Source organism: Trifolium pratense, linkage group LG2 (genome assembly GCF_020283565.1).
Source record: "Trifolium pratense cultivar HEN17-A07 linkage group LG2, ARS_RC_1.1, whole genome shotgun sequence".
NCBI lineage: Eukaryota > Viridiplantae > Streptophyta > Magnoliopsida > Fabales > Fabaceae > Trifolium > Trifolium pratense.
Window position 1 is genome coordinate 27,478,998 of NC_060060.1, and position 10,581 is coordinate 27,489,578.

Here is a 10,581-nt window from a genome sequence, read left to right on the forward strand (position 1 = left end):
ATTTTTTAAGGATGGAATATATACTACTATATAAATTTTTTTTTTAAGCAAAATGTATATATAGTTTTAAATGCATCAAAACCTATTTTCTAAAAACAATACACTTACAACTTATTTTGGTACGACTAAAACCTATTTTGATAATTGTAAGCCAAAAAACAATTTTAATTCAAACTATCCAAACAACATGAATTGATGAGAATCACTTTCCCATTAATGCATCCAAACATAATTCAATTTAGCTAAACTTACTTTTAATTAAAATCAATTCTGTCAAACTCAATTCTACCAAGCTCAATTCTTTTCGCCACATATCCAAAAACACACATTAGTCATATAATTTTTGTAATAATTTTCCATGCAGTCGACGTAGATAGTAGATTTGAGTTTTATTGCCACGTGTACCATTATAAGTCTGCAATCTGTAGCTCTTTTAGTGGTAAGTGTACAAAGCATAGAACCTGGATAAACTTGTAGTTATGTCTTAGGAAAAGAATAATTCATTGTTTTCATAATGGATAACTTTTGTTGCTTTGAATCACTTACTTTCAATGTTCACGTATTCTTTTTCTTCCTTCACCCCGCTTCTTTTATATTCACATGTTGCTTTCACATTTTTCCTTGTGTATCTAAATCCAATCACAGATATGGCATTGCATCTTCAAATGATTTTACCTATCTCATTGGTTCTTGCCATCATTTTATCAGGTAATAACTAAAAGCATCGGTGATAATAAAAAATGCAATTAATTTTATCCACTTTTTTATTTATTTTATTTTATCTACATTTATAATTTTATATACCAATAGTTGGTTCAGTGGTATTGGCGCTAAACTTTGTAGCGAGAAACATGGTTTGATCCCCCACAACTGCCATAAGGAGAAGACTAGAACCACTTGATACCAGAATTGACCCCCGAACCAGATTAAACTAGTTGTGAAAACTAATATACATTTATAGTTTTATCATAACTAGATATCCAGATCTATATTTCTTTACATGACCAACTGAAATCTTTTATACTAATGTTTTTTATTTCTTTACTATAATTTCCTAAATTTGTTGACAAAAACAGGGCAAAGAACATGCGAGTCAGCCAGAGTATTCACCATAGTAAACTACTGCAAGGAGACCCTATGGCCAGCCGTAATACCCGGGGAAAATTTCAACGGTGGAGGATTCGTCCTTAAACCTGGACAATCCTCCGTGTTTAACGCCCCAATAAGTTGGAGTGGCCGAATATGGGCTAGAACCGGCTGCAAGTTCGACCAAGATGGAAATGGACCATGCGAAACAGGGGCGTGCGGCACCACTTTAAAATGTGGTGGTGGAGGCAAAACCCCAGCATCTCTAGCCGAATTCACACTCGCTCAACCTGATTTCTATGATGTTAGCCTTGTTGACGGCTTCAACGTGCCAATTTCTGTTAAGCCGATAAACGGAAAGGGAAATTGCTCAACGGCTGGTTGTGACTCTGACCTTAGATTAACTTGTCCCAAAGAACTTTCCGTTAAGGCTAACGGAAAGACTGTTGGGTGCCGAAGCGCATGCGATGTGTTTGATACCGATGAGTATTGTTGTAGAGGGAATTTTGGGAATCCTTCTACTTGTAGACCAACTTTTTACTCTAAGAAGTTTAAGGAAGCTTGCCCAACTTCTTATAGTTATGCTTATGATGATCCAACTAGTATCTTCACCTGCACTGGAACAGACTATTTCATTGCTTTCTGTGCTGACAGGTTTGTGAATTTATCTATTTTGTTAAGGAACTTTCTATAGTACATTTGAAAACTTAAATGTACGTACCGATTCACTTTATTTTAAATAAATTATATTAATTGGAACTAACTATTATGTGTTGATTTGGACTACAGGAAAAAACAGATGTGCACTTACCATGATCATAACCTTCATTGTAGTGGATCACAAAGCTTAATGTCATTAATTGGAAGCTGGTGGATGGCAATGATAACTGTGTTTTCAATTCTTAGTTTGTGGATTGGATAAATAGACCCTAAAAGACATTTTATGAGTTATATAAATGGAATCGTGTTTTCTTTTCTCTATATGTTCCTTCTTTCTCTTTCCTTTTTTGATTGAGGATATATATGTTCTATATAATTCAGCACATACAGAAATATAAATTTGGTTTGATCAATGTAGAGAAATGCTAAAACACAATCATTCAGATACTTTCAATTTATAAAACCAAAGAGATAGCTCAAATAAGTTAAGTGAAGACGTCCAACTTGGTTGGCACCCCTTCAAGTAACTTAAGAAGAAGCTAACTCAAAATAATATAAAATATAAAAAAAATACAAAATTAGGGGGACTAGGCCGATACTCAAGTGAGAGCTAAAGAAAGATAATTGTCTCATTAAAAACTTTACCTAAAAAACCCTGTCGAAAATTAGGTGAAGGAAAAACGAGTGCATTGCTCCAAACGATTAACATAAATGATTCTTATAATATATATATATATATATATATATATATATATATATATATATATAGGGGGCTGCTAACTTAGACCCAGTTGGGTCTAAGTTAGCAAGGTGCACCTTTTCAGTTGGACCAAAATACTCATTCTTTTTAATTAATTAACCAAATTACCATCAATGGACGCGGATCAAGTGTCGCGCGCGTACCGCAGGACCATGGTTACAGGCCGTTGATTTCCATCAGACAGCCAAGCTCTGATCTCATCAAGACTGTCTGATCAATCAGACAGCCCAGATCATCCGAATCCATCAGATTCCAGCGCGTGCACCACACTGGATTACACCCTGGAGAGAAGAATCTACTTTTTAAAAGCAGGACACGTGTCGCTGTCTGATTGGCTGGGCGTGATTTTTTTCCATTTAATACTTTGAACTCAATTATTTCGTTGTAAATTAATTTTTTATTTTTTATTTTTATACCAAAATTCATAATTTTTTTTTCTCTACAAATAGAGACTTGGTTCGTTTGATTTGGACACAGAAAAAAAACCCAATTTTTCACTACCTTAATCTCATTTTTCACTACCTTACATCAACTCACTGAAACCATTCTACCAGGAAAATGGTTTCAGAGTACAAATCTCTGAAACCATTCTACCAGCTAAATGGTTTCAGAAGCAAATAACTAAGAATCAACTTACTGAAACCATTCTACCAGCAAAATGGTTTCAGAAGCAAACACAATTAATAAATTACTCATTGAAACCATTCTACCAGTAAAATAGTTTCAGAGTACAACTATGTGCAACAATTCTACAAGCTAAATGGTTTCAGAAGCAAATAACTAATAATCAACTTACTGAAACCATTCTACCAGCAAAATGGTTTCAGATTACAACTCTCTGAAACCATTGTACCAGATAAATGGTTTCAGAAGCAAACACAATTAATAAATTACTCATTGAAACCATTCTACCAGTAAAATGGTTTCAGAATACAACTATGTGCAACCATTCTACCAGTAAAATGGTTTCAGAAGCAAACATTAGTTTTTAATTACCGTTTTATCTCATTTAATTAACTAAAAATAGTTTCAGATCTCCAAAAATTTCATAAAATATACCAAAAGTTCCAGAATATTATCTACTATTTTCCTGGTATAATGGTTTCAGTGAGTTGGTTGAGTGGTGCGTGTTAAATTACAACACACAAGTAACGTATTTAGTAGACAAAAAATGAGATTAAGGTAGTGAAAAATTGCATTTTTTTTCGGTGTCCAAATCAAACGAACCAAGTCTCTATTTATAGGGAAAACAAAATTATGAATTTTGGTATAAAAATAAAAAAATAAAAAATTAATTTACAACGAAATAATTGAGTTCAAAGTATTAAATGAACAAAAATCACGTCCAGTCAACCATTATGTGACACGTGTCCTACTTTTAAAAAGCAAATTTTTCTCTCTCCAGGGTGTAATCCAGTGTGGCGCACGCGCTGGAATCTGATGGATCAGGATGATCTGGGCTGTCTGATTGATCAGACAGTCTTGATGAGATCAGATCTTGGCTGTCTGATGGAAATCAACGGTCTGTAACCATGGTCCTTCGGTACGCGCGCGACACTGGATCCACGTCTATTAATGGGTATTTTGGTTAATTAATTAAAAAGAATGGGTATTTTGGTCCAATTGAAAAGGTGCACCTTGCTAACTTAGACCTAACTAGGGTCTAAGTTAGAAAACCCCATATATATATATATATATATATATATATATATATATATATATATATATATATATAGGGGACACCTCAAGTGAGAGGAGTGTCTTATAATGAGAGATGAGAGGAGAAAATATGGACCATAGGATGTAATCAAACGGTGAGGATTAAATGTTCTTTTTTACAATGCGCTATTCTTGACTCACTTTGTCTTGCAGTTATCCTTTCAGCACTTCCGTCTTTCTAAACAACAAAAATCCCTTTGTCTTCTTCTCTCTCATATCACCCTTTTCATTATTACTCGGATAATGGTCTTTCGACAACTCTCAAAGTCTTTCCACTGTAGCCATTCAAACACCCTCAAAGTATATAGTTTTCTCAATCAAATAGATGGGTATGTCAATATGGATTGAATTTTTATTTTTTAGCATATGGATTCAAATGTTGGATTTTAAAGGATTGTGCTAACTTTAATTCAATGTATGTATGGTGTTCAAAAGTGCCTCATGGTAATTTTTGAATTGCTTGATCTTGGTCAAAACTTTATGCAACCAATAAATTAAAAAAATATGTTTTCATATCATCAAACCCACATAATGGGCTTTGTTATAAGATAATCTAATGAGTATTGAGAAACATGGCAGAACAATTACATGGATCGGTAGACGGAATATCAAACAAAGAAGTTTTGATTCTTGAAAACCAAAGCGGAGTAGAACGACAAACCTAAAAGACGCAGAAGATAAAGTGAGTCAACAATAAGCGCACAATAAAAGAGAACATTTAATCCTCACCGTTTGATTACATCATGTTTGCTCCTCTCATCTCTCATAATAAGACTCTCCTCTCACTTGAGGTGTCCCATATATATATATATATATATATATAATATTTAGGAAACAAAATCTATTTCTAGAAAAAGTTTGGGCATAGTGTTCCCACCTTTATACCACGAGAAAACCTTGATTTTTTAACAAAACTTGTTGGGGTTTTAGAGCCCTTAATAGGTTAAAAAAAAGACATCAATAAATAAAATGCAAATAAAATAATAGTTCTCGGGGGTTATGGGCTCCCTATTAGTAAAGTATGGTCTAACCACTTTTGAGCAGATACTACACATTCCCTTCTGCCTTAATTATAAGCAAATATGTAAGATAAGTCCTAGCTCAATTGGCAAAATTGTGGAAATTGTTAGGCCGGATGTCATGACTCGGGGTTTGAACTCGGGATCTCACAATTATATGTGTTTAATTTCATTAGATTATCACTTCATCTAAGACAAAAAAAAAATCAAAATATTTTTTAAATTTATTGAATAATTGGTGTATTTTATAAAATATTTGGTGTATTTCAATAGACAAGAATTGATAAATAGTATGATGTTGGTGATTGGTGTTTCTTGTCTGGCTATGAATCCGATGACTTAGATTGGTCTATTGGGTGGTTAGAACCTCTTGGTTCTGATTTTGAAAGCAATGATAATGATGGTGAGGATGATTCTGGTGATGATAATTTTACCGTTTTGGTTCATTGTTACTCGCTTGGTTGCAAGAAGGTTGAATGTTCAAACAATGTACTTTTGAATGCTCAAAATAGACGGAGCAAAGTAAGGAACAATTTGATTGACGTTTTATAATTTTATGAGGTATTTGTCTATTTCCAAATTTCAAAAAATATTTAACGAATTTTAAAATTTCACGGGGTATTGGCATTTTACTCAAAAAAAAAAAATTAGAAAAGTATCACTTAAAAAAAACGTTAGGAATAAAAAAGTTTGATAAATTAATCTCTCGAATATCGTGCGTATACACTGAGAGAGAGAGAGAGAGAGAGAGAGAGAGAGAGAGAGAGAGAGAGAGAGAGAGAGAGAGAGGGTAGCATAGCGTGAGAGTTGTTGTTTGGTGAATACCAGTTAGAATGGCGAACGGTGGTGGAAAGGTGTCCTTCAAAGTCACTCTCACTTCCGATCCAAAGCTACCCTTCAAAGTGTATGCCGTCACCCACCATCATCTCATTCTATTCCCCTTTTTTGCATCGTTCTCAAATATTCTAATTTTCCGTTTTTTTTCTTTCACGATTTCAGGTTCAGCGTTCCAGAGGCTGCACCTTTTACCGCCGTTCTCAAATTTGCTGCTGAAGAATTCAAGGTTCCTCCACAGACCAGCGCTATTATCACCAATGGTAATTCATTCTATCATCTTGTCCTTTTTTTTTGTCTGTTAAAAAATTATTGTTAATGTTATTTGGGATTTGTTTTTTGTTTAGCTTTATTCATTTGATTATTGTATGGATTATACCCTAGGGTGATTGATTTCATCGATTTTAGGGTTTAATTTGTGTTGTCAATTGTGGATCACATAAAATAGTGGATTGTTCAAATTCTGCTACGCTATGGTGCTATGTTTTTCTTTCTTACTAAATTGTGTATCACCACAGTACGATAGCAATTTATTTGAGTTCCACTATGTTGAACAGACTATGACCTAGGGAGATTGATTTTTTTCGATTTTACGGATTATTTAGTGTTGTCCATTGTGGATCACAGAAAACAGCGGATTGTTCAAATTCTGCTACGCTAGTGTACTAAAATTAATGAAATTATTGTTGGTATTTGTTTTTTTTTTGTTTTTCACCAAAATCATTGGTATTTGATACATATATGTTGGTTACAGCGTTTATTATTAACCTATGCAATTGGAGCGCTCTGTTTTGTATTCTTACCCAATACAATTCAATTATCGTTTCACACCTTCATTTTTTTCAAAGCTGCTATTGTTTCTATGCAGCAGATTCATTTTACTCTTCTTTACAGTAAATCTAATTGTACTCTTTCTTACATTAACATTACTACCATCTCCAGATAGATATGTCATTTTTGCATTTGTTTTTGTACAGTTTTAAAACTTGGTAATGGTTAATGAACTTGTTAATGCTCTCTATTTTGTTTGATTTATGACTTTAAGTTTTAACTCTGGGCAGAATGAATGCTACCGAGGTTATTTATTGTTGTCATTCTTATTCAATATAATCAAATCTAGATTACACATTAAACCTAAACAAGAAATTTTGTTCTTTCGATGAGTTTGTATGGGCAACTAATGTTAAAATCTTTAGGGTTAATTATGCTCTCTTTCAGTTTGAAATGATCAAATTATGCTTCATTTCCACTGTTTTGATAAAATATTCTCTCCTCCCTTAAGAAATGAAGATGTGTTGCACTTCAGTCCTTTTTGATGTAAATAAACCATTTGTCAGCAATGAATAACTACAAATGTCTCTCTTGGGGGCATTTTGCCTCTTTCAGCGATTCTCAATTTCACTGACCAGCTATTTTTAAATGCTTCTACTGTTGACTTTGGAATTTTTGAAGATAACGTTGAGTTAATACGACATCACTCAAAATCTGTATTTCATCTTTTATGGTACCAAACTCGATAGTTGGGGTTAAAAACTAGGCAACTGTTTCAGTGTGTTGCATTGTTGCAGAGAAAAATTGTACCGAAAGATTCTGTTGGTAACAACAGTTAGTTGGTTAATGGTTAGGCATTTATTCACTTAGCGGGTTATTTAGTTGGTCGTGATGTAGATAAATAGGTGGAGGGGCTTAGAGGGGGATTCAATCAATTGATAAATCAGATTGCGACTAGGGAGAGACCAGATTCAATATAGAATTCTATCTTTTCTTCTATACATGTTAGTTCCTAATTCCTATCATATTCAATCGCAAAAAGGACTAAAAATGTAACACACTTCATATATGAACGGAGAGAGTATAATAATTTCTAAATAGAAGAGAGGTAGAGAATACTGCTATTCAAGCACTCTTTCATAGAAGGAGAGTGTAATTCACCTAAAAGTCCATTTCTTATTTGGATTGTAATGCAATTTTACTCCATTTTGTTACTTGATGTTTACATTTGTGATTTTATTTCAGTAGTAAGTGTTATTTAATTGGTGCCAATGTTGTCTTATCACTTGCTTCTAGCTTTTCCACTTTCCATGTTGTATCTTGAATCACAATATATTTTGCTTTACTGGATTCAGGTTGTTGAGGTTGTACCTTCAAATCTTCCTATGTATATTCTTAAAAATACTTTGTTTAGCTTCTGATGCACAATAATTGGCTACTTACTTTTGCATTGTATTTGTAGGGAAGCTACTTTTCCATTTTCATTTTAAATTACAAAACAACCATCATATTTTCACTTTGTTTTCTGTATTCAAATATTTGTAGGGAAACCGTTAAAACAACTTTTTTTTTTCCACAGTTCTGCACATTGAAAATAGAAAATAAAGTGGAACCAAAGAGATATTTTGGAAATAAAAGCTAACACGAAATGCTTTCTGAAACCAAGAATGCCATTAACTACTAAAACATCAAAGTGGCGGTTAGTTAACATTTTGGTACTATGACAGTGGGCTTAACTGATAGGATCAAACAGTGGCAGATGCAATTCTTGCTGGTAGTTGTCCAATAGTAGGTATAAGGCCCACTATAAACCCCTGTTGGCGCCGTGCCTTGTGGCATCTCTTGACCTTTGAATTGAGCAAACTCCTCCCCCCCTAAACTTCCACAACATAAAAATAGTGTTGCATGCCGTGTTAATGAATTCATCTGTAGCTTTGTTTGTTCTGTTTGTACGTGTCCTACTGTGCATATCTTGTGCTGGTGGTGTACGTGTCCTACTGTGCATATCTTGTGCCGGTGGTGTACGTGCTTAATGTTATCACTTATGATTTCTTTTTGCCTTTGCAAAAAATAAAAAAAAAATCAAATCCTAGTACATTGCATAAATACAAGGTAATTTTGTTGGGTGTTTTAAACTTTTAATAAATTGGTATATCACTATATCTGTATGTTGAACGCCAAAACTCAAGAGTGGAAGAAAACTTATTCTATTCTTTCATATTTTTGTTATAGTATTGTATCTGTATTTTGCTATAACCCTTGTTGCTTACTATGCTTGCAGATGGTGTTGGGATAAATCCTCAGCAGAGTGCAGGTATATCATATCATGGTTTTTCTCAGTGTCTACTTAATAATTTTTGTTGTATGTCACTTAAAGTATTTACCCTTTTTTGGTGCATTGCATGCCTTTGTCGAAGTTTATTAAAAAATTCATCATATTTTCTTGATCAAAGATGTTCTATTACAAATTTTTGTGAAATCTTATGAAGATAATTATTCCATCAACCAAATGCAAGCAGAATGTATTCAGGGCTTTTTCTTTTTGTTTGTGATTTGATTAAATATCTGGGATGATAATAATCCAACATTCTGACATTGGTTTTGGTACTACATGTAAAATATGCCATGTTGAAGCTATTAAAAAATTCATCATATTTTCCTGATCAACGATCTTCTGTTTCAAATTGTTCATAAAATCTTATGAAGATAATTACACCACCAACCAAAAAACAAGCAGAATCTTGCATTCACAGCTTTCCCTTTTTGTTTGTGATTTGATTAAATATCTGGGATGGGAATAATCTGATATTCTGTTCCAACATTCAGACATTGGTTTTTGTACTATCTATAAAATGGTTATGTTCTCAAATGCAGTTTATGGATTCATTTCGATGGAATATAAATTATTAACATTTTCTTTTATCTGACATGCTATATTGCGACCCTTGTGCAGGAAATGTCTTCCTTAAGCATGGTTCAGATCTGCGTCTGATTCCGCGTGATAGAGTTGGTGCATCTGAGATGTTACAGGATGTCTGAGTTGAACACTTTCTTTATCTATCTTGGCTGTTGTAGCTCAATAAACACCAGTGCTTTATTTATATTATGTAATTGATATTAATAGTGTCCTCTTTACAGAAAAAGTTTATTAACAGTGACCGTTTTACAGAAAAAGTTTATTTAGTCCAATAAATCAATAGCCTCATCCTCCCATAGTGACTATGTTTGTAATGGAGGATTGTGCAAATTCAACAAGTGGTTTGTAATGGAAATAGGGGGGATATATCTTCTTGCTATTGGCAAAGATTGTCGCCTGCAACATTGTACTTTTCAATTTTTTTTGGAGATTTGCTACTTTTAGGAATACTAGAAGCAAATTTATTTTCTTTTTTTGAAACAAAAAAAGTCCCAAAGCCCAAACAAAAAGCAAACTACACAGGAATGACTTTAGGGGTCGCTATCCCATAATATTAGCTAATGACAATGAACTCAGCCTAGTAGGACACAACTGATACACATGTAAGCCAGGACAATACTCACAACCTATATTGGCAAGTGCATCAATACAAAAATCGGTTTCATAGGATGAATGACACACCTTAATTTTCAACTCCAACGCAAATAACCAACAAATTTCTTGTATGAGCCTCCACTCAACAACACTTTGATCCTAGCATGAACAATCACATTAGAAATAACATGTAACTCCACCTTGGAATAGCTTCTATAACC

At 33.5% G+C, this 10,581-nt stretch overlaps 2 protein-coding genes across 2 annotated transcripts; both read left to right on the forward strand.

Annotated features, from left to right (window-relative positions):
- The first annotated feature begins 564 nt into the window (after positions 1-564).
- On the forward strand, positions 565-2,067 carry LOC123907680 (pathogenesis-related thaumatin-like protein 3.5). The gene is made up of 3 exons (XM_045958040.1): positions 565-708; positions 1,077-1,740; positions 1,876-2,067. Exons 1-3 carry the CDS (start codon positions 648-650, stop codon positions 2,006-2,008), a joined length of 858 nt encoding a protein of 285 aa, XP_045813996.1. The 5' UTR covers positions 565-647; the 3' UTR covers positions 2,009-2,067.
- A 3,920-nt stretch (positions 2,068-5,987) lies between these two features.
- Positions 5,988-10,213, forward strand: LOC123907681 (ubiquitin-fold modifier 1). Its single transcript, XM_045958041.1, has 4 exons — positions 5,988-6,148; positions 6,244-6,341; positions 9,131-9,163; positions 9,803-10,213. Exons 1-4 carry the CDS (start codon positions 6,078-6,080, stop codon positions 9,886-9,888), a joined length of 288 nt encoding a protein of 95 aa, XP_045813997.1. The 5' UTR covers positions 5,988-6,077; the 3' UTR covers positions 9,889-10,213.
- The last annotated feature ends 368 nt before the right edge of the window (positions 10,214-10,581 follow it).

Excerpts from the sequence above, each read along its gene's own strand:
- LOC123907680 (XM_045958040.1), top strand. The coding sequence starts at position 648 with ATGGCATTGCATCTTCAAATGATTTTACCTATCTCATTGGTTCTTGCC. Across the intron at positions 709-1,076 it reads TCTTGCCATCATTTTATCAG|GGCAAAGAACATGCGAGTCA; the intron begins GTAATAACTAAA and ends TGACAAAAACAG. Across the intron at positions 1,741-1,875 it reads ATTGCTTTCTGTGCTGACAG|GAAAAAACAGATGTGCACTT; the intron begins GTTTGTGAATTT and ends TTTGGACTACAG.
- LOC123907681 (XM_045958041.1), top strand. The coding sequence starts at position 6,078 with ATGGCGAACGGTGGTGGAAAGGTGTCCTTCAAAGTCACTCTCACTTCC. Across the intron at positions 6,149-6,243 it reads CCAAAGCTACCCTTCAAAGT|GTTCAGCGTTCCAGAGGCTG; the intron begins GTATGCCGTCAC and ends TCACGATTTCAG. Across the intron at positions 9,164-9,802 it reads AAATCCTCAGCAGAGTGCAG|GAAATGTCTTCCTTAAGCAT; the intron begins GTATATCATATC and ends ACCCTTGTGCAG.